Raw genomic sequence first — 23,886 nt, 5'->3', positions numbered from 1 at the left:
TTTATAACATAAAATAATGAGTGATGGTGACTCTGGTGGGTCAGATGAGAAGGTCCTGAAGAAAAGTATGTGTGCTATCCAATAGGTCTGAGGCTTGGATAAAGTTTATGGCTGCAGAAGTAAAAAATATGCTATTGCCACTCCTGTAATTTTCAAAAGTGGGCAAAGATTGCTGAACCCATGTCTACACTAACGCATTAATAAAGACTCAGTTTTTATTAAAGCTAAATTACCAAAATGATACTCACTAAACAAAGAAAATGTCGAGTAGTTGACTATCGTAATTACAATTAACAGTCGGAATTGATCACATACTTAACTGCCAAAATGCATTAAAAAATCAAAGTGGGCAAAGTACCACTAAACAAACACAAACAGTCTGGTTGTGGATTACAAAAACTTTTTTTTTATTTTATTTTTAATAAGAAGTATTTCTAAGATAGTTGCATAGACTGGGGTTAGTTCCTCTACTGGGAACATCCCAAAGCTAACAGTGTAACCGCAAAGTAACTCTTCTCTATGGTACAATCTACGTAATACATCAAACAAAATTTTAAAAAATATATTTTTGTTAGATGTGCCACTATTAAAGCAGTGATATGTTGAATTGTGATTTCATGGAGACATAAGTTTGAAGTGCCTTATATTATCGAAGAGGCTCCTTTAGATTATTAAACTAACCTCCTAGTTTTCTGAAATTTGGTTCCTCTCTTTGGGGGAGGTATACTTAACTTAGAAAGGATCCTCGCCTCAAACATTCGCTAATCGGTAACCAATAACACTAGATAGAATAGTATGACATCTGACATTAATAAGAATAAGAATTATAAATTTCGAATGGTGAGTTCCACATAATATTCTTTTTACCATCATCTGATAGAATGTCTTTTTTAAAAGAAAATTAGTTATAAGATGAATTAGAGGGTATTAGAAGACAATGAAAGATACATACTTTTCATTCACTTTAGGATTTTTGCATAACCCAGTGTTGACCATGTATGGACAAGCGACTGTGAAGTAAACTTCTGATGCAATTTTTTCTTCCCTGAATTCTTCCATAAGAGATTCCATCATCCCTAAAAAAAAAAAAAATAATACAAAAATAAATAAATACTGTGATTGATTAATGGATACTAACGATTGAGCAGTTTTATTATTGTATAATATATTAACTTGAACATGTTTCAACTAATACAACAATAATAAGCAAAATATTGAATATAAATAGTTTAGAATCATTAACATTCATGAGTAACTTTTATACCATAGGTATATATCTTTATACTATATTATTGAACTAAATATTAATATTGTACTCTAAGTACTGGTAACAGGATCAGATAAAGCAAATAAATATAAATATTATGATAAATGAAAAAAACAGTTTTTGAATTTTTAAAAAAAAAATGAATGTAGTCTTAATTCATTTAATTAGTAATGAGAAATTATTACCTCTTACAGCAAATTTAGAAGCACAGTATGGAACGAGATTTTTTAATCCAGAGATACCGGCAATAGAAGAGAGGGCAACTATGTGTCCATGGTTTTTTTCTATCATATTGGGGAGTACAGCTTCTAACAACTATAAACAATTTTAATCTTAGAATCATCGGATGTCATAATTTAAAATTTTTTTATCATATACTCATACCCAAAAGTGAGCAAAAACGTTGACTTCAAACATTTTTATAATTTCTTGAGGCTTATGGTCAAGAAGATGATGACATGGCATAATTCCTGCATTGTTTATAAGAACAGTAACATCTCCGACATCTTTCTTTATTTGCTCAATAGTCTGAAGAACTACTTCTCTTTTGGTCACATCACACCTAAAAGTAATGGTAAAATAAGTGACTAAAATACAATAGCATATAAATTTATAATTATGAGAGATAGTTGACCGTGGATGATAAGTTATTAACCCCTTTTTCAATTACCTATGTCTACATTTTATTTCCCGCTTCTCTCATCACTCAATTTTATTAATTCTATTTTGTAAAACTATTCATTGTATGTGTAAAATTAACTTATTTATACTTTCTTTTATATTTTTTATTTTTCTATACTTACTGTGGTTGTTATCTTGTTTTGTTTTTAGCCCTGAAGAAGGCTAGAAACTCTAGCCGAAACGTCGGCACATTAAAATAAGTTAGTCATACTTATTTGTGTTTCATTGACCGCACCCCCAACCATCTTCTCCTCATATATAAATTTAGTTTTTAAAAGTGATTTCATATATATTTTGTTTTGTTATACAGAAATAGATGCTAATGTTTAGTTTATATTTTTTGTTTCAAACTATTTTTTTTAAACTTTATTTGTAAATTCATTATTATTTTCCTTATGAGCTTCATTCTTAGGACTCTTTAGTCACTTTGGAGGAACTCTTACAAGCACTATGGAAAAATCATTTTCAAAATATGATTTATTTGAATAAGAATACTTTTAAAAGTGACCAAATGAACAAAAAAATTCTAGTGGGAAATGATCAAAAGTTTTCTAAAACACCGGCTGTTTTATATGTATATATTGTATCCTTCAATACTAAATTCTATATTGGTTTTTCCATCTTGAATCAAACCCTACAAATTCATTTTCAATTCAGATATAATTTTAATGACCAATATAAATTGATATGCAAATTTGAGGCATTTTTTATAAATTATAATATGGTTTACATAATCATAATATATCCTATAGAAGGTCTAAAGATATAGAACTGGAATTTTAAATAATGAGCAGTTTCTAAAGGCTAGATAGAAGAGGATGTTTTGGTTTACCATATTGTTTCATTAAAATATACTAGTTAAAAGTAGCTGAAAAATATTATTATTTCTTCATACTTGTAAGCATGAGCATTTTGGAAGCCTTTGCTCTGAATTAATTTGACAGTCTCCTCGTTTCCTTTCTCATTAATATCGAGGCAGACAACAATCGAACCCAGTTCAGCATATTTTATGGCAATTTCTCTTCCTATCCCATGCCCAGCACCAGTGACCTAGATTTGACAAATTAATAAGATCATGAGTAATTATACTTATTATAAAAATTAAAATTTATGATAAGACAATATTGTAATCATTATCATTTAAGTATGAAACCGGAAACATAATATATAAGAATTCAAGTTGAAATATTAGCATTATTAAAACATCATATAAATGATTTTTTTTTTTTTATATTGAGTTCTTTATAAAACCTCAAGATGTATATAAACTGATTATTAATTTACAAATTTAAACTGAAAATATTAATTTTATTAATGACTTAATTGGGGCAGAAATCCAATTAGTCTAGGTCAGAAGTAATGAACTGAAATGAAAAATATATCTATCCTACTATATGAACAATTTTTATTAGCACTCATCAGGCTACATTATGCTAAGTTTAACTAAATTAAATAAAACAATAATGATTATATACATAAAATAAGGAAATGAGATAAAATAATAAAACAAGTACATATTTATGCAAGCTTGCATGAATAGTTATTATTTACAATGTATAAGGAAGATTGATAATCGAGGAGATGGATATATAATTGATGTTTGAATGAAGTTAAGGATTAGGCAGAACTGGTTGACTTATCATATGAATTATCATGTAATAGATTTCTACCTTCACAATCAACATGGAATAGGTCAATAGCTTCAGAGAGTGCAAGTGCAAAGGCGCCAAACCCAATAAACAACCAATCAATGTCTTATTTTACATATATTAATACAAAAATGAAATTAATGTAAAATATTTAAAGATAGATAGTTTAAAAAAAATTAAATAGATAATTTATGAGAAAAAATAATCCCACTTACCAAAACAATCTCTCCCTTTACTGACTTCAAGGGCTTAGGAAATAATGTTTGAATAATTCCTTCAATTACAGTCATCATTATTTGAATAAAAAGAACCACAATGTCCGATGCTAATTTTGCATAGGAACATAATTTCGTCATCATATTTTCTTCTTGATTTCTGAAATTCAATCATTTGTTAATTGAAACATGAGTATGAATGCAATGCAACCATCAACAATAATGTGTTCTAATAAATAACTATTTATAAGAAAAATACGTTGACTTAATGAATGACCACTTAAAACAGTGCTTCAATTAACATAAATGAATAACAAAAATGTATAGAAAAACAATTTACTTTAATTATTGGTCGTAATAAAATATCATAATTTCTACAAGAACAGTAGGCAACCAAAATAAAAAATTATATCAGAGACCATGCATGTATTGATCATAAATTTTGTTTTTAATATTAAATGTTGTTCTTATTTGCCATGAGCAACATTTTAACAAGTAGTTATCTAATCAGCATTCATTGGAACAATTAGCCCAAGGCCTTCCAAGCTAAGCTTACAGCTTGATAACTAAGTAGAGAGGTAACTTTGCGGTTCACTTAAAATGGTCGGCTCTGTTATAGTCAGAAGGAAATTTCGTCCTAAGCCAACTATTTTACCATTAGTTTAGAAAAGTAATATTACGCAACAAAAAAAAAAATTTAATAATTTTTTTAATAATAAATCTAACATAAATTATCAAGAATATTTTCCGAAAATTAGTCATTAAGAAATGTTTTAACTCAAGGCTCAGAGTCGTATCTATAAATTGTATTTAGGAAAGACCCAAAAAATATATATTTATAAAAAATATACTATTAATAAAGCTCCATATTTGATTTAACTTCCAAATGTTTGGCCCTTTCGTGGTTAATATTGAACTTGGTCAATATATTGACAATCTCAGGGGTATATTGTAACGATAATATTGACACGTGCCGAATTATACCACATTAAATATATATTGCTTCAATAATAGGCTTAACCCACGGATACTTTTGTCTGTAAGAAACACGCCAAGTGCAGCCGGATCTATACATGTGACAGTTGCCGTAAATCTAAAAACCGATCCATACGTTCAAAATTTAATTTTAGTGAATATCATGCAATTGCCACTCAATCGAGACCTAATAGACATCTGTTCGTCGTTCGTAGTTGTAGTTTCCATATTTGACAAAATAAATTTACGAAACATTGATTTTTCGTATATTTGGGGAAAAAAATGTAATTAAGAATTGGCATTACTTTTTTTTCCCCGATCTTTTGAGTGAAACTATTTCCGTCATAAAAAAACTAAATAAAGATAAGGTTAATGGAAGGAAAGATAAATATCGGCAAAGAAGATGGTGAATGATAAAAATCCATAGAAATAGTACTAGATAACAAATAAATTCAATCTCTGTCCTCATATTTTTTCAGATAGTCGTTAATTTTATTACCCAGACAAGTAATGCCTTCATTAATGTATATTCGAGCTACGTTAAATAAAAAAATTACCACTATTTTTAATATTTGTAAACATATATTTACAAATGATTGGATTTTAAAACACAAAATATTGAAGAAGCGTTAACTGCTGATGCTAAAGATTGGAATTTTTTAAAAATTAATAACAAAAACACAAAGAGCACTAATATTTATCTGTTGGTAGACTTAAAGCAATACGAACTGAGCTCAAAAGTGTAAAAGCTCTACAAGTGCCTGCCACTTGCCCAAAATATTTTCGAATAATTCACGTTAGGTGATAAGTAGTCATTTGGAATAAGAATGAGAAACTGTGAACATTCCAAATTTAAACGAGAAATGCCTTTTTATCCTAAAGTGCAAGTTTCTTTTTATTATATTCTAATGATTTAAGTAATTTTGAAAGACAGAAAAGTAAAACCCATAAGAATTGAAAGAAAATAATTTTTATCGAAAAAGAATATTAGAAAATTGTTTATATTTTATTACACGAACTTTGAGGTTCTAGACTACTTACATCAATGGTAACAAACAATTAAATACACAAACGATGATAAATTAAATAAACAAACAATGATAAAAGCATGATTAAACATTATTACTTTATTAACCTACCAATAAAAATGCTTTCATGGCCAATAGTATCGGATTCTAGTTAGTTAACGTGCATAAGAACAAACCTTTGTTAATTTATATTCAATATCTGGGATTTAATTTTCGTGTTTCATCGAACTTTTAAAATATTGATTCTACTGTGCGTCTCTTAACATAGGTTCACAAACTAACCTACAAAATAGGTTTTATTGTGGAGTGAATTGTCTATTCCTGACATGGTCTGCACAAACACAAAGAATAGTTAAGAATTTTATGAGGGATAACGGTGGATGTAGTTCGTATTATTTCTCTTACGTTTACTATCTTCAATGAATGTTATGTATTTAGATAAAATTATCCTTGGTTACATTGCTAAATAATGCATATATTAAAAACAAAAATGAATGAGACTAAGTAAAATATAATTTATCAAAAATTGTTGAAAATTTGGAGGTTTTAAATAATTAGTACAAGTAGAGTACAAATAATTAGTGATTAGAATAATTAGTGCTGCTTGTGTCCATATCATTGATACACGTGACCCTTTTGAATATCGCCAAATGAGCAGCAACACCGGTCAAAAGCTGTGGGCTGCGAGAGAGAAAATGGCTTAATAGCCTGTTTCCTGTGGAGTAGGAAAAAAAATTGAATTGTCTTTTTATTATTGCAGATGATCTATTCATCCCTCTGTAGGGAAAAAATCCCTGTCGAAGTTGCAGGCAATTCATTTTCAAACGAAGGTTTGGGAATAGGTCACATCCGGCACTTTTCGGGTCCGATCGGATTATCGAGGATAGAATCTTCCCGTTAAAATGGTTTTCCGCGTTTTTAGGGGACCTAAGTAAAAAAATAGTTACCACTTGGAGTTCCTTACAGAACATAACAATGATTTCAGAAGTACTTGATTTAGGGCGAAAATTGGGCTACATTTTAACGAAAGCAAGACCAAGATTATGGTTTTGGGCAAAATACAACAGACCCATGGGCAGTTAGTATGAAATAGACCATATGTTTTTGAAACGGCCTTAAGCTTTTATTAGCTTAGCTCTGTGATTAACGGTTCCTCTGAACGAGGAAGAGAAGGTGAGAAGGAGCATTTCTGCAGAAAATAGAGCTTCCTTCTCAATTTCACCACTCATTACACTTAATCAGTAACGTTATGAGTTCTATGACCAAGTTTATGTTGCATAAAACTACGATAAGATGAGTAGTCACATACGGAGGAGAAACATGGACTCTCAACAATAAAAGTATCAATCTACTAGACAAGTGTGAAAGAGGGACTATGAGGAGAATCCCGTACGCTAGAATAGTCTTTGGAGATGAAGGAAGAACTTTGAAATGTTTCGGGTATACAAAGCAATTAGCATTTCCTCTCACATTAAAATACAAAGACTAAAATGACTAAGCCATATTTTGAGGATGAGCAAGGGTAGAATTGCAATTAAGTCATTGAAGAATGTACTGCATGGTGTTCGTCCACGTGGTATGCCGGAGGGTCGATTGAGAGATCGAATGGGGCAGGATCTTTGACAACTTAAATTTTCATGCAGGCGACATAGGAAGATGGTTGGTAGCTGTTGAGCAGCCAAGGAAAATGTTATGCGACAGTGGTGCCGATAGAAGAAGATTATTATTCGGGTGAACTGTACTCTGAACTGTTCCATCTCCGAACGCTAATCCGATTCAGGCCTTATTCAACATCTTCCAGCTAGCGCAAGTATGGTCTTCCTCTCAGGCGCTTCCACCAGGCATTCCGCACAAGGACGGCCCTGCGTAGCTATCTTTATGAGACCAACCTTTCAATATGGCCTAGCAACCTGAGCCAGGTCAGGATAACCAAACATTTGTCTCATCTCAGCATTCCTTCGGATTCTCCATAGGGAACTCTCGCAAACGAAGTCAAAGATTATGTTCAAGACCTTACATTTCCAGTATTTTAGGGATCATTCACTAGCTGCAGATAACGACCATGGCTCATACAATCCTACCAGACAACAGAACGTCTTGTAAACTAAGAATTTAGTTCAGCGTGCATATGTTCCCGGTAGTTATTCTTCCTTTTTTCTCAAAAGCCACGTTATTGTCTTCTCTTATCATGACTCCCAAAATATTCGTGAAATACTGAGAAATTAAAAATTTAAATTTATTTTCAGAAATTAAAAAAATTATGATCCTAATGGTCTTCATATACATCTCGTATTCTCATCGATTTGCATTGGCTGCACGTTCAAATTCCCCACCGCTCCTCACTGATCAGGCCATGATATCAACGTCGGCGAGGTGCTTAGTGGTTCCTCTCGAGTGTATCTGCACTCTACAGTATAGTATAGCTGCACTGTCAAGGGAAAAAGTGAAAAGTTTCATAGTTATAAGATTATCTTAACTCTGTCAATATTGCTATTCATAGTTATCTTAACCACGCGTGACAGCTTCTTTGGCCTGCTGCGCCACACCAAGACAATGAAGAGGATGACAACAATTACTACACACAGCCAAAGATTAATTTTTAATATCTTGATTTTTTTTTCTTTTTTTAGAGTGACAGTTTATTTGAGAATGACCCAAAAAGGGACAAAGGTCAGTATCATCTCGAAGTTGGGTGGTAAGTGAAAGTTATGTTATAGGCGCACCTTTTATTTTCCAGATTGATAGACCTTTATATTTATTGTTCTGTTGACACGTTATAAGCCTTAAAGCCTTTATCAATAAGAGTCTATTTAATGTCAAGAGAATTTTTCAAATCAGCTGTGTATATTAATATAGATTAAATATTATTTTGGAAATTTTTTTAACAATGAAATCCTTTACTTCAGCAATATCCTTGGTAAAAATAAAAATAAAGATATTTTGTTTTTATGAATGGATATTGCATATTTTTCTTCCTCTGCTTGTGGAATTCCTATATTTATTTGTTTACGTTCTAAAAATATTGGTTGAATTCCTAAGTATTATGAAACTGAAACTATGAATGTAAACAACTAAATTAGACAATTTTTCCCTTGACTTTCTATAGCATATTAAAAATTTCTTTTACGATTTTTTATAATCTTAAGGTTTTATTTTTGAAAAAATTAGTAAAATTAGTTAAAATTTAATGAGAACTTTCGGAAAAAGTAATTTTCTTTAGTATATCAATGAAGCCCGAAGAAATCCGCCATTGAATATAAACATAATACATCTGAATCTTCACTGAAAAAATAATTAAAACAATTGGCAACTAAATTTTCTTGAGTTGGTATTTTTTTTCCGGACCCATTTATGATAATCCAAACATTATTAGCGTTCAGGAGTTCACATGGTTCTTAAAGTGTAGAAATATTTGGTTCAGCTTATTAGCTGGCAAGTTTTATATTTCGAATAACCTTCGAGAATCGAGGAAAAGTAATCTTATGAGATTTATGATCTCAAGACAATGAAGTTATTTAAAGAAAGTAAAGTGGCACTTGTGACCATAAGATACGTTTTTAAATATCAAAATGTATAAGTAAGTATTTTCTCCTTTGATTGAATGAATTTTCAACTTCAAAGCAAAACAAAATTGAAGCAGATGAATGATAAGTAAAAATTAAAGCAATTAACATTTCGACAGAGGGGGTTCTCATGGAAAACCACTTAAAACACGACTTTTTTTTTCTTTTCTTTTAATTTAAGTAAGCATTATATAATATATAAAATGTAATATTTAGCTAAATAACGCTTTAAATTCCTGTTTTGTTATCATAACAACAAATTGCCGTCACCTGCGTACGCCAGTGAACCTATGTATGCACATTAATGCATTACGTTTTTTTAATCGAAGTACTGAATAAGGACTCTCGAAAGTTATTTTCACCACATTATCTATAAAACATTTAGACGTGAAATAATCCAATAATAATTATTGGAAGTGTGTAAAATGAAAGAATACATAAGTAAACGAATTTATATACTCCAAAAAATAAATAAGATAATAAATAAAAGTTCAAGAGATCGAGTTGGGAAAAAAGAGAGTCATTTCACCTCAATTCTTAAATAATTTAATGGCAAAAACTGAATAAAGTTTTTCTCAGACTATAAAAGAGACACAATAAATGTAAAAAAGAAAATAAAGTAATTATTGATTGTGATTATTGCATTCCTCCTCAAGTTTATTTTATCTGAGAAAAACACTAAAATGTTAGTCCTTTTTTCCATTAGAAGCTCCGTATCTTTAAAACTATCAACAACACTAAAAAAACTCAAGTTTAAATTTGAGTACAATACAATTAAAACAATTTTTAAATCATTATTTCAATTAAATTTTCTAAAATATGAGCTTCATGAGTTCATATTTCTCCAAATAATAGGAACAGTAGTTTCCATGATATTCGCCAAAATATTGACTTTTCGTTATTTTAAAACAAATGTTATTTTTTGAAAAAACTGAAACTCGAAAACTATTGAAAATTCTCTATTAGTGCACAGATTTTAGCAAATTTATTCAACTTTAGTTTTTTATTAGGCTTTTTAGTTTTTGCAAGTAATTTTCAAGACGTGAAGCTCTGTTTGAAAAATTAATTTTTTCTGACGTTTTGAAACAACTACCATTTTTGATTACCTCAAGTATGGCCGGCAGACTCATCAATTTTGAGCATTAACAACATATAGTTTTCATCAAAAGCAATAAAAAATTGGGGTGAAATAACTCTATTTTTCCCCTTGGGCTGTTGGATTAACAGATATGATAAACATGGGAGGGGCCACCCATAGTTCAGTGGTTAAGATATAGTCTAACCAGTTTGTGATGTCTATTGGCGGTGTCGGTTCGAATCCGGCCTGGGACGTTGACTTTTTTCATTGAGTGGCGGTACCACAAAATGAAGAACTTTGACCCCCAACCATGGTTAGGTCCGATATAGGACTGTAATGAAAATTGGCCGAAAAAAAAAAAAAAAAAAGTGGTCCGGGGTTTAAATCGATGTTAGCCATATTTATCTTAAGTGAACGGGCTAACATTTTAGCGTTATTACCACTTAAGTGATTTTTGTTTATTGTTTCTAAGATATTTCATGTTTCAAGGTTTGGAGCTCTGCTTTATGGGAAAAAAATTAAAAAGATAAAGAAAAATTAGTTGAGACTATTTATTGGTTAATATATAACAACAGTTGGTATTAATGGCCCAATTATGGGGTACCGGAGTGTGCAAATTAACAGACTCAAACACCAGCAAAGACTTTAAGATTTACTTATATTTTAAAATGAATTATTATCAACATTGAAACAAACTCTTACAAACTCGGAAAAAACTGAAGGCTATGCTACTTCATGTCTTGTGACTAATGAATGAAAAGTGTCTCGAGTCTTTTGGGATACATATAAATACAGAAAAGAAGATTAAGTAGAAAGTGCTAGAAGGCTAGAAGGGGAGGAATAGGACTATAAAAGTAGTGTAAGACGTGGAGACAGAGATAATCCACATAATTGGAAATTGGTAAAAAGGAGGAGGAGATTATAAGGAATGGGGTTTATATTCAATGAAATGCTCATCAGAAAGTAATGGGGAAGTAGGTATGGACCAGAAGGATGGATGAGATGTTGGTTCCGTGGGACTGAACATATATTACATATGTTTGTAAGACAACATAAAGTTGTAAGACAAATGCCGCTATCCGGTGAAATGAAAACTCGGAATGGTTTATAGATTGACAGGATGCCGACCTACAAGATTTGGAATGCACAAATGGATATCATTATACCATTATATGGTGAAGGTAATCTTTCTTATAAAAATAAATAATTCAGTCATAAACTAGTTTAGGCTTCCTTTTCGTAGGAAACGACAGGAGGGCATCTATGGTCGTCCACAAGCTCAGTACGTGCAAACATTATAATAAATAGCCAATGGACAAACATTATAAATAATTATAGTTGTCTTGTAATTTGTAGAGCACGTAGTCTTATTCTACACTACATTCGAAGTCTTAAAGCCTGGATTATACAGGATTACCGAGGACTAGTGAAGGAAAAGAATCACATAATTACACAAGAGAATTATGATTCAGATTCTTAATAAAGCAGATGAATGATAAGTAAAAATTAAAGCAATTAACATTTCGACAGAGGGGGTTCTCATGGAAAACCACTTAAAACACGACTTTTTTTTTTTTTTAAACTGTTTTATTTTTTAATAAATAATTAACAATTTTATCATATACAGAGATATTTAATTATTTAAATCAATTTTTTAATATTTGTAAGTTTGATTATGTTCATTTTGTTTATTCTTCTGTTTGTATATATTTTAAGAGAGTTTTTTTATTATTATTCATTTATTTAATTTATTTTATTTTATTTTAGTATATATGAGATCATTCATCACTATTACCTATTGTCCACAACTGTGTGGCAGATTGTAATATCTATAAATAAATACAAAATAGTAAAATTTAAAAAAAAAAAAAATTGCAAATGACTAGCAATGCGGGTGATATCTTAATCAATATAGACCTGTAAGCTTAATTTATGAAATAATGACTTTTCAATTTTTAAAGAATGTAAGGATCATTCTCTAAATTTGATGCTATCTAGTTAGCAAACTTTTTCAAAAATTAAAGTTTAGATTTTTTAAAAATTATTATTTCCTTCTCGTGGCAGTTCTTAAAAAATATTTATGCAGTGATTACGTTTAGTTAGCAGAGTTCAGTCTCAACCTTCCTATCATAAAAATTTTTCAACAAAAAACATCATTAAGTTCTAATGATAGACTCTCTGTTTAAAAATACTAGATTCATAACATTCTCACTTTTTCAGTATTTCACGCTTATAATGTTAATAAAATCCAACATGATTTTGAACATATTACACAAACAAACATTATGTTTTTTATTAGTATGTTAAGGAACTAACAGAAATTTTTGGTACAATTTTATTTGAGCGAGGTGAACTGATTTAATTAGGAAAAACACTCTAGTGACTTGATCTAGAAACAAAAAGATACTCATTACATAAACTGCTATTTCATTTTAATTTGGGTGGGAATTCAAAATACCATTCTTCTCTTTTTTAGGAAACATCCTATTTAAGAAGGTCAGTGACTGAAATAGAATCGAAATCGGAGAACGCCCCATAAACTATTTATTAGATTAAAATCGACAAATACTATTTTAGAGAATGGCATTATAGCATTGAAGCAAATTTTTATTTTTATTTACTGCAATCAATATTTTTTAATTTTAGACAATTATAATCATTAACAACAATTTTAACATTATAAACAATTAACTTTACACATCAAACAAAAATCTTCGAGAAAGATCAGGATGAAGGCTGATGAAAAAAAAAAGTCAAAATAGGTTCAGTATTAGTCAATGCATGACTGAATTGAAGTTTTTTCTCCTTATTTAAAAGATATTTTTAGTTTTCCCTGGAAACTACTTCACCTTTCATTGCTCCAATAAATCGAAATTTATTGTATTGGTGTTGGGTACCAAAGTGAATAAGTACGTGGTGTGAGTAGACACATCAGACATTATTTTTGATAATTAGTTCTCAACACTTACCATTGTTCATTATTAGTTTTAGTGAATTACTTAATAGGTGGTTTATGCATATAATGTATCCTAGAATACATGTTCATCCTTCACAACTTTACAATTTTTGAAATTTTGTTTTCATTTTCGCTAGATCAGTAGTATATATTTAGAGGAAGCTTTTAATTTCCTAACCTTCACCAGTCATCCTCCAGCGGAGCTAACTTCGAAATTTCTAATGGAATTTTTTCACGGATTCTGATAGAAAATAAAATTTTGAGACGAATTCATATCGAGCATATTTTTTGATCCTGAATCCGTAAATAGCCAAAAACCATATTAAAAAAAAAGCTTGTGATGATTTCCGTGCAATAATCGAACATAGGTAAAGAACAAAATAGTTATAAAATTCAATAGTGGTCATCATCATGGCAGCCATTTTGTCCCCAAGACAGATTCATACAGGAAATTATATTATAAAACGATTTTATCTTTTCATTTGTTGTATGTTCCGTATCATTTTCCCGCAAATCATCAACTCTAAAAAAATTGTTTTGGTTTTTTGTAACTTATGCCTTCCGGACGCTTCAGATCAAAAATATCTCGTGTATGAATTAAACATAAAAACTTATTTACAATCACATTTAGTAACAAAAATCAATTAAAAATTAGAAAATCGGGAATTAGTTAGATGCGCTGGAAAAAGGTTAGAAAATTAAGTACCTTCAAAAGATTACAGGCTACTGCAATCATTAAGCAAATTTCAAAAATTGTTGAGATAAGGAGAACATGCACACTGAGATGCATGTATGTATAATGAAGTAAATTCATAATATCTCTATGTATTTATTTCACTTTAAAAATATATATTTAAGATAAAATTGTATAGTTAAAACTTATCTTATTACTTTATAAAGAAACCGTACTTATTAATAAAAATTAATATTTTTATTTAAGTATAAAAAGAGGATATTAATCTATGTTATATTAAATGAGGCGAATATGGACTGCACCTCCAACGGTCAGTGAAGATCACAAATAAGTTAAACTTATTTTATTAGTGCCAACGTTACGGCCAGAATTCCATGCCTACATAAGGGCAACGAACAACCATAATGAATAAAATGAAATAGAGACAAAAAAGAAAATATGAACATAACAGATAATACAGATAAGTAGTAATGAAAGAAAATTTTTAATATGTATTATAAGAATATAAAGGCAGTTTGAGAATAAGTAACATTAAAATTATGAAAGAGGGAAGAAAAAATACATTCATATGAAAATATTATATAAATAATATAATTAATAAAATAAGTTTTACTGCATCGTGATGTTCTATTAAAATTATCGCTAGCTCTTTTTTTTTTTTTTTTCAAAAGTAGACTTGCACAAAAAAAAAAGAAGAGAAAGCTCAACAGTTAATGAACTAACACTTAATAATTTATTACACCATTAATAAATAATTTATGTATTCAATTATAATTATTCGAATGATTGATGAAATTCTATGTGTTTATTAGACAATTGCCTAAGACTGGACAAGAATCTTATTCTTGGTACGTCCGCTAACAAATATTAATTCTCTTAAAAACTATACAAAGAAAAATAATAAATAAGACAACGAAGTATGTCTGATTCCAACTTACCCCTGAGCCATGACGTATACGTTCAGAGTGACTGCTCGCTCCTGACTGACGGTTAGCCTTCCCCTCTACTGTTATTGAAGTGAACATTAAGTAGTTCTGTACACAAGGTTATTATGTCGAAGTTGTGTATCAGCTTGATTCGTCTATTTAAGGAGCATTCACAAATCATTACCAAGCAAACAACAAAACAATTTTTCGAAAATATGTTTTTATTTTTTTGGCCCTTTCCTGATATGTTTACTCATTGAATAGACATTCCATGCTATTTGGCATCCAGCCTTTTTTTTCTCTTATTAAGTTCATTCAACTGTATATAAAAAGTGAATAAACAATTATTTACGATCGGTTGGTTGGATTAGTGCATGGCTTCGACAGGTGTGAAGGTCAAAGCTTCAACTAAAGCTCCTCAAGTACTTAATCAGCTCATTGACGTCCAAACTAAACCAGTTTCTCTAATTTATACTTAATACTTTATTTCTGTTTTCTTGGATTATCCCTCATGTACATGTTCAATTTGCAGCCGGAAAAGGCGGGAATGCTTTAGCTGCAGTTAAACTTTATATTTATGTAAAAATAAATAAATAAAATGAAGATATTTATACATTTAAATGGAGTAAATAACCTTCAGTATTTTGGGCTATTCAATGATAAAAACTGGACATGAACATAAGATAAGCCGTCACACTTCACGAGATAATTATGATTACTACTCTACGGTACTTGAAATAATTAAAATTCCCTCAAGCTATATCATACACTTTATTTGCGAACAGATAATAGTGTGAATTATTGGAAGCGCATACGGGTGTCAGTTCGCGCGTTTAGTTCAAAAACCAATGTTATTGTGTTCATGGGCCTTATATACTTTAGTAAATGGCAGGAATGATAATTTGTTGATTCTGTTAAACAACCGCAACTAAGCCGTACTGTTATCATCAAAATTAATTTTAATGACAAAATAATAATTTAATTAATTGCTCAATACATTAACCTAAAATGCTCGCAATGTTCTTGATGACTAGTTTTAACAGTAATTTAAACTTTTAATAATCTTTTAGACTGACTAGTTTTAACAGAAAATGCTGATATTCTTTACCGAAAACTTTATAGAAATTTCTCTTTTCAAATATCTCATAACTCCAGGTTGGACTTACACCACTTTTGCACTCAGGGGATCATTTGCTATATTCTTTGTTTCTTTGTTGTTGTATAGGTCTCCAACTACACAGTTTTTAAATTATGGGTTATTTCGAGTATCGATATTCTGACAAAAAAATATACATTGTTGAAAATATAGAGTTACAATTTATCTAACTAGGTCCCTTTTGTATCACAACAACTATCCATTCAGAAACACAAATATTTCAGGCAATTCGTATTTCGAACATTTATAAATACTTTTCTTTGTAGGAAGAGAAACCCATTCTGAGTAAAGATGAATTCAGGTAGAAACATGATTATAATATTTAAATGCAAGGAAAACAGGATATTTGCAATTGAAATATAAAATTACATCTAACCTAGGAACAAACAGACTCAAAATAAAAAGTTTACAGCTGATTTCCTGTATCAGGAAATTATCCATTTTATCAGGAAATTTGAAGTGGAAAGCGCTTGTATAATATTAGTAGGATTTATTGCACAAATAATATTGTATTGTATTGTATATATGAATTGTAGTTATGAGTTGAGAAGAAGACACAAAGTAAAAAAAAATTGTTGTCGTTTTATTTCTTGATTTTAGTGAACAGAAAAATTTTCAGCAAATATCAACTGGTATTGTTAACTGTAAATCATAAATGTTTTTAGTAATCATTAAATATTTCAGTAACAAATCTTTAATTTTTCCTGAATAAACTAAAGTTTTAACAACTACTTTTTTCATCATGACATAAAAGGCACTAGCCAACCAGTGGTATCAAAAATTTAATAATTTTGCAAAATATTGTGTTTATATAAGAGAAAAATTCCTCTCTCCGCACACATGGGTTTTATAAATGAACTACAGGGAGAGGTCTGTATAGAGAGGGTATTTGATGTTATCCACACCGTTCTGTAATCTAATCGGGAATCGCCCCTATTTTTAAATGAGGCGAGTAATATTTGATTATAAATACGTGTTTATTTGTACCACAAATATTGAAGTTCAGTTTTTGAAAAGATGGTGGACAATTGAAACTTATTTAATATAAAAGGATTCGTATTTCCTGTATTCTGCTTGGTAAACTATTGCATCAAATTTACAGTATGCGAATGCAAGGATGCATGGAAATATGGGGATCTGAACTCGATTATTAATGATTTATCACAATATTAAATTATGCATAAATATTTCAATAAATGGTGATTTAAAAAAATTAGAGGAGTAAATATACAATTTTATCCCTTTTATCGGGTTAAATTTAAAAAATGCATGTACTTTTTAATCCAATTTGGTTTTCTCCTTCCAGAAGAACAAGCGTCCTCTCCCTAAAGACTATAAGGTGGCAGGTACGAGAATAGACCAGTAGGCAGCATATTATATCTGGATGTCACCTTTGACAGACATCTGACACTAGCTCGCCACTGTAATGAGAATTTAAAGACCAAGTCTTACAGGATTAATCACCTGCTTCACCTAATCTTTCTCTCCGCCTCAAATTAATGATCTAAAAAAGTGTGCTGAGGCCCTGCTCTACGGAAGACCTATGCTGACCAACATAGCACCAACGGTTTCAGAGTATACTGAGACATATAGTGAGACATACCTCACTTCAAAGAGCATATACGGGCCACATACGACATTCGAACGACCGACGGTGACAGAATTTATATCGAGGAGTTAGAATTTTTTTATATCCTTCAGTAATGTACGAACCCATTATTTGATAGACTTACACCGACAGGACGGCCACAAAGGTGGCAGACACACACAGACTCAGACTCGACTGAGTACAAATAACTAAATTATTTGAATCAACATACCTAGTGAGCCCCATCACCAACAGACTAACACAAAATACAGACTACCCCTTACCAAATATTCAAATTTCCTAAGCCCCCTCTTAAAATGCATTACCAGAATGCAGAAATAGAGGCTACCTTCAACCCGTTTTTATCATGACTTTATCCCCACGCACCCATGAGGCTTAGAAGAAAAAAAAATTTTTTGAGCAGAGTTTTTTTAATTTTGAGGGTTCTTCCTGGTTGGACCCATACCGATTTTATCACATTCCGTCTACTACTTTCACTTATGCTTGTGGTAAACGTATTTTCCTCGGATCCTACATTTCGAAAACGGCTTCTCTGATTTGGCCAAAATTTAAAGAAAAGTTGGGTCACGGTCTATTTTAATTTTTAACAAATTTCATCAATTACTTATGCTTATTCATGCAAATCTCTGCTCATTGCTCGTCCTGTACATTTTATTCTTAAATTACAAAAGCGTTGACCCCGAAATATAGCTAACTACCTGTCCAATACAAATATAAAGAACAATGATAATTACAATGAAAAGAAACTTTTGACAAAACTAAATAAATAAAAAAGAAATAGGAAGGAATCTTAACTGACCTAGATTTCTAGTTTAAAAGGAAAAATATAAAGTTCCAAAAGTTTGTTTGTTTTTTCTATTTTCATTGTGAAATCAGCGGCTGAAAAAGCGGTGAATCCACCTTTAAAAAAAAAATGTTCGATATAAAGCAGCAATCAAGTTTAAAGTAAATCCGTTCACCACTAAGAGATAATCAAATTCAATCTTCATAGTCATTACGTTTACGACCCTGTAGATTGAAATTTCTAATTTACAAACAAAGCAATTTTAAAATGCATGTTCGCTTTTTTCTTGAATATTCATTATTATTGTAATTTGTTTTGTACTACTGAATAATAAACGTTTGAATCATGGATTGGACTAACGTTGTATGTTACTATTTTCAAACTGTGCCGGATAGGCCAAACGTTATTATAACATTTTCAGAAACATCATTGGATCATAATATATAACGTTATATTTATATAATAGTTTAATAAAAGTAATGAAATAAAAATATAACATATATATAATAAAAATATAATTTAAATTAAAAATAAGGAAACATTTATAATAAATTAATAATGCATTTAAAATCTGGAACAATTGTTTTGTACATCTTTTAAGCAAAAATATTAAATATAAAAAATTTGTGGTATGTCCTCCAATACAACTTACCTTACCGCTATGGCTGCTAAGAACATTAAAATAATTTCTTGCTGTATCTTCCTTTATATTGGTCTGATAAGAGTTTTTTTTATATTGTTTATCTTACTTAGTAATTTAACTGTTCTTCAAACGAACATCTGGAATATTCTGGAAGATTTAGAGTATAGATTTCGACTTTTTCGGAAAAAAAAAACAAAAGAGCTTAATAGTTTTAAGACATGGTAGTAATAATCAGAATTACTGAAAAAAACAGTATTTATTTAATTAAAATATTGTTTTTATATCATTAATATTTTTTTGTAAACACCATATTTTATTTTAAAACTTTCCTAACTTGATAAAGAATATTTATTGTCTACATTAAGCTGGTAAATTTACATTATTTTATTTGTTTTTATGCTCGTAAACGTCATCAGAATTTCTAAAATAAGTATTTCATTGATCAAAAATCAGCATTTTGATCATAAACATTTTTTTACATTATATTTTGTAACTTCGTTTAAACTATTTTATTTTAAAATTTTGTCGTATTATACATGGATTATTGATAATCGTAAATTGATTTTACTATAAGGGAGGCAACTATCTATGGGAGCCCGAGAATATAAAAAAATTGGATTTGTCAAAAGTTTATGAAATTAAAATTTTTGAGCATGGCTGACAGATATCCGAATGATTTGACATGGTATGGCCTAATTTTTCTTGAAGATTTTTGCCATATACGAAAGGTTAAATAAATTGAAGTAAAAGACTTGAATCTATTTTCATCAATATAGTTTGAGCCGTTTTGGTAACCGTCAAGAAAAAATAATTTTTTTGTCAATTGTGCTGTCGATATTTTCGATATTTTTATAAATATTAATATATTTATATTATGATGAAACATAAAACTGAATTTTTCACTCATTTTTACTTCCAGTTATTGTATATTGAATATTAATAATAATAATTTGATTAAAATCGGTCTTCAATATCAGCCGATTAATTCGGATTTTTTAAAAAATCTACCACTAAAGTTTCTTTTTCTAAATTCGTTTTCTAAAAAGATAACAAAGGAACTTTTGGTAAATTTTGTTATTATTATTGTTATGTATATAATTATTATTTTATATTATATATTATGAATTAGCATATATATTATCATTATGTATATTTTAAAGTTTATTTGTTATTATTTTAATTGAAAAAATTACTCATCTCATATCCTTACCAGTCGTTGAATGTAAATATAAGTTAGGAAAGGCTTTTGTAAATTAATTTAAGGAGGTAAGAGGAAGTCTTTTTTTTTTTTTCTTAGTATTAAAATACATTTTCGGAAATAATAATAGTAATATAGACTTATTATATACCACCAGAAAACAAAAAATTTTAGAAAATATAATATTTATCTTAGGAAGTCGTAGAACGTAATGGAGAATGACAAAAAAAGGCATTAAAAAAAGATCTGTTCTAATATTAATGACTGATCGTGTGCATGCATAATTTTTCCGTTCAATCTATTAATGTTGTCATGTCGACATAAGTTATTAAATGATTCTTTTTTTTATTTCATTTAGATAGTAGTTGGCAGATTACTAACTCCGCAAAATTATTCTTAGTATTTTAAATACTCATTCAATGGAATTGAATTGTTGGCTTTTGCAAGGACAAAAATGTTAAAATTTTAGAATGAGAAATCTTATTTTGGTTAATATTGGAGTTTGTCAGTCTGTCAACTATAAGGCTCATTGCTTAGTGACAGGGAAGTATCGTCACAACGAATAATATTATCTGTTCTGAAACGAGCGAGAATTAATTCCAACTCAAAGTAGGGTGGTAAGTATAAGTTGTGCGCGGGCGGTGCCAAATTTTTTATTCAGTTCTCTTTATCTTTAAATCTACCAAGCAAGTACAGAATAAGTACCTTTTTACAAAACCTTTTTATATTAGAGTAAATATCTTGAAATATTTGACCTGGTAGAACTCGTATCACTCAATATTAGGGTTTATACAAAAACCGACATTTTAGAAAACCGGTTTTCGAATAGTAATTTTTCCAGAAAATCGGTTTTAACCGGTTTCGAATTTTAATAAAAAAATGTTTGCTCGAATATTCTTTAATTCGAACAAAAAATTTTAACAGAAAATTTAGAGCGATTAAAAGCATTTTTTGACTGAAATGATTTACTGTTCAATTTTATTGATAGTAAAATTTTTTTATGCAATTTAGTAGAACAACGAAATAATAGTTGACCAGGATTGTTGTTTATGGATAATTTTCACATATAGCGATGTAAATATTTTTATAATAGTGAAACGAGTTATTCAGCAAAGGGTTCGAATAAATAAAAACAATATATTTTCATATTTTTATAATAACCATATTATTTTTTTTAAAAAACAATGTTATTAGATACAGATGGATACTTATTAAAAACAATTAGAAAATATATAACTGTGTATTATAATCAAAGCCGAAAGACAAGAGTAAATGAAGTTTATCCATACACACTTATTAAAATCAATTTTAGTTAAAGACAATTAAGCAAAGGACCGAGTATTTTTTATTCCAGGAAATTTTAATTCAAATTGAAATATTCTATTTATTTTTTTGTTTATTGAAATATGATTTCAGAAAACAGAGGACGTCTATCGATTTGCTATTTAGCCGTGTTCTTAGTTTATTCACAAAATTCCCCGAAATAGAAAATACCCTCTCACTTGCAACCGAATTGTTATTCATACATTGAAAACCGATATTTTCTACTAAAAAACCGGTTTTCGATTTTCATAATTTTCTCCAAAAAACCGGTTTTTAAAACCGGGTTTTAAAAACCGACAAACCCTACTCAATATCTTCTGAGAGACTATGATCTTAGGTATTTTTATTCCTATAGTTCAGCTTATAAATATTTTCAAATTTTCCTAACTACATTGAAACATGAGTCATATTTTGAGAATGGTTCAATATCTCAGAAACTATTTGACTTATTGATGTCTATTGGGGCTTAATTTGAAGCTAAATGCTAAGTACACCATAAGGTAGTTTATGATGAACAACTCCGATTATTCATGATATTAGCCAAAATAAATTCACAAAACTGTCATTTCGCGTCGTTTGTGGAAATATATTATAACAATATTACGGAAAAACTGTATGAATGTAATATAAACTGTATCTAGGGAAGTAGTTAATTTAAAAAGTTCTGTAAGGGCTCAATTTGAAGCTCATTAAATGCACCAAAAAGTAGTTTATGATTACATTTTTCCTAGGAATTATATTTTTCATTATATTAGCCAAAATGATTTTTTCTATTTAAAAAAAAATTATTGAAAAACTCGGGTATTTGAACATTAATGCCTCTATTGGAGCTGAATTGGAAGCTCAATAAATGATGTAATATATAATATTTCAGCTAATTAAAATATCTTAGGCACTATTAGCAATTTACTTACAAATAAGTGACGGAAATTTTTAAAAATTTGCATCTTTTGAAAAAACATTTTAAATACGGACTCCTCCGAGAGTGGTAAACTTTTTAGCACAGTGTTACTCACAATTCTTTTCTTAACAATACATTTATAAAAATTAATTTAGACTAACTTCTAGGCAGAGCCAAATTTTAAGCTATTTTTATTGAACTATACTTCCATTTTCAGAACCTCAGATGAAGGTATTTATCATTCTCCATCAACTAAAAACAATAACAGGGATTCCTTATGACTTGAATTTTTATCAAATGATGAATTGGCGAAGAAAAGGTATGGTCAGATAAGGGCAGATGGCTACATAAGTTTCTTAGATCCTTTATAAATAGATATGGAGCTTCAATTACTGAAATTGTTAGAATATTTCTCATTGTTAATTATTGTTGTTTTTGGCAAAAATTTCTTGTTTGGTTTGTCATAAATTGTTCAATGGACTCCACAAAGATTTGTGGGAACATTGCCAAAAGCTAAAAATAGGGAAAAAGTAACAATAATGGCGGATTAGAAGTTAAATGATCCTTCGCTTGTTGATAATGGCTTCGTTAGTAAGTTACGTTGGGCAAAACGATTCTTTGAAAATAATACTCATTGGTCAGTCTTTCAAACCAACCTTCGATATCAATCTGCCCTGACCTATCTGCGATTTGCTGTTTATACAGGTTGTCCCGTAAACTATGGGAAATATGTAAAGTTATTGTAAACAAGCGGAACAAAATAGTTCATGTAGGATTAGACCGATTGACCGATTCCGTGCAGAAATTTAAGTTTTTGTGTTTTTTTTTAGCGTTTTGTTCTTAATAGGAATTAATAAAATTCTATTTAAGATAGGTGATTCTAAATTCCTGCATAATAAATTAAACAATATTTCCTTTTTTAAAAAAAATAATTATTTGTCTTTGTCGAAACCATAGGTGGTCTTTCGAGTCGATAAATGATATCTTTTGAGAAGTCATCAATGATTTGTGATTTTCTTTTTATCAGCCTCTTAACGGAACTAAAGGTTTTCTACTCTTATGAAATCTCTGTTGCTTAACAAGATGTAAGTCAATATTAAATACGTTGAGTCGAATTTTGTAAAACAATGATGTGGTGTGAATTTCAACCTGCTCAAAGTTCTAGTGTTATCAGAAAAAAAATTAAATATTAATAAAATAAACTTTTTATTTACCTATATAAAATATGTAGGATGAGATA

At 29.5% G+C, this 23,886-nt stretch overlaps 1 protein-coding gene across 2 annotated transcripts in view; it reads right to left on the bottom strand.

The window, feature by feature from the left end:
- Positions 1–15,169, bottom strand: part of LOC106677500 (epidermal retinol dehydrogenase 2) — an 18,022-nt gene extending 2,853 nt beyond the window's left edge. Inside the window, exons 1-6 of one of the 2 annotated variants that reach the window (XM_014415476.2) lie at positions 15,045–15,169; positions 3,813–3,972; positions 2,844–2,998; positions 1,652–1,829; positions 1,453–1,582; positions 953–1,076 (exon numbers count right to left, since the gene is read on the bottom strand). In XM_014415476.2, coding sequence (XP_014270962.1) covers positions 953–1,076; positions 1,453–1,582; positions 1,652–1,829; positions 2,844–2,998; positions 3,813–3,972; positions 15,045–15,055 — 758 coding nt within the window. In that variant the 5' untranslated portion in view covers positions 15,056–15,169. Of the gene's footprint in view, positions 1–952; positions 1,077–1,452; positions 1,583–1,651; positions 1,830–2,843; positions 2,999–3,812; positions 3,973–4,152; positions 4,341–15,044 lie in introns of those variants that run through there. The other variant, XM_067050065.1, reaches the window with a different exon arrangement.
- Between the last annotated feature and the right edge of the window lie 8,717 nt (positions 15,170–23,886).

The sequence above is a fragment of the Halyomorpha halys genome, unplaced genomic scaffold (assembly GCF_000696795.3).
Source record: "Halyomorpha halys isolate HHAL.00 unplaced genomic scaffold, Hhal_1.1 Scaffold100.1, whole genome shotgun sequence".
NCBI classification, from domain to species: domain Eukaryota; kingdom Metazoa; phylum Arthropoda; class Insecta; order Hemiptera; family Pentatomidae; genus Halyomorpha; species Halyomorpha halys.
This window is presented reverse-complemented; position numbering and strand designations above follow the sequence as displayed.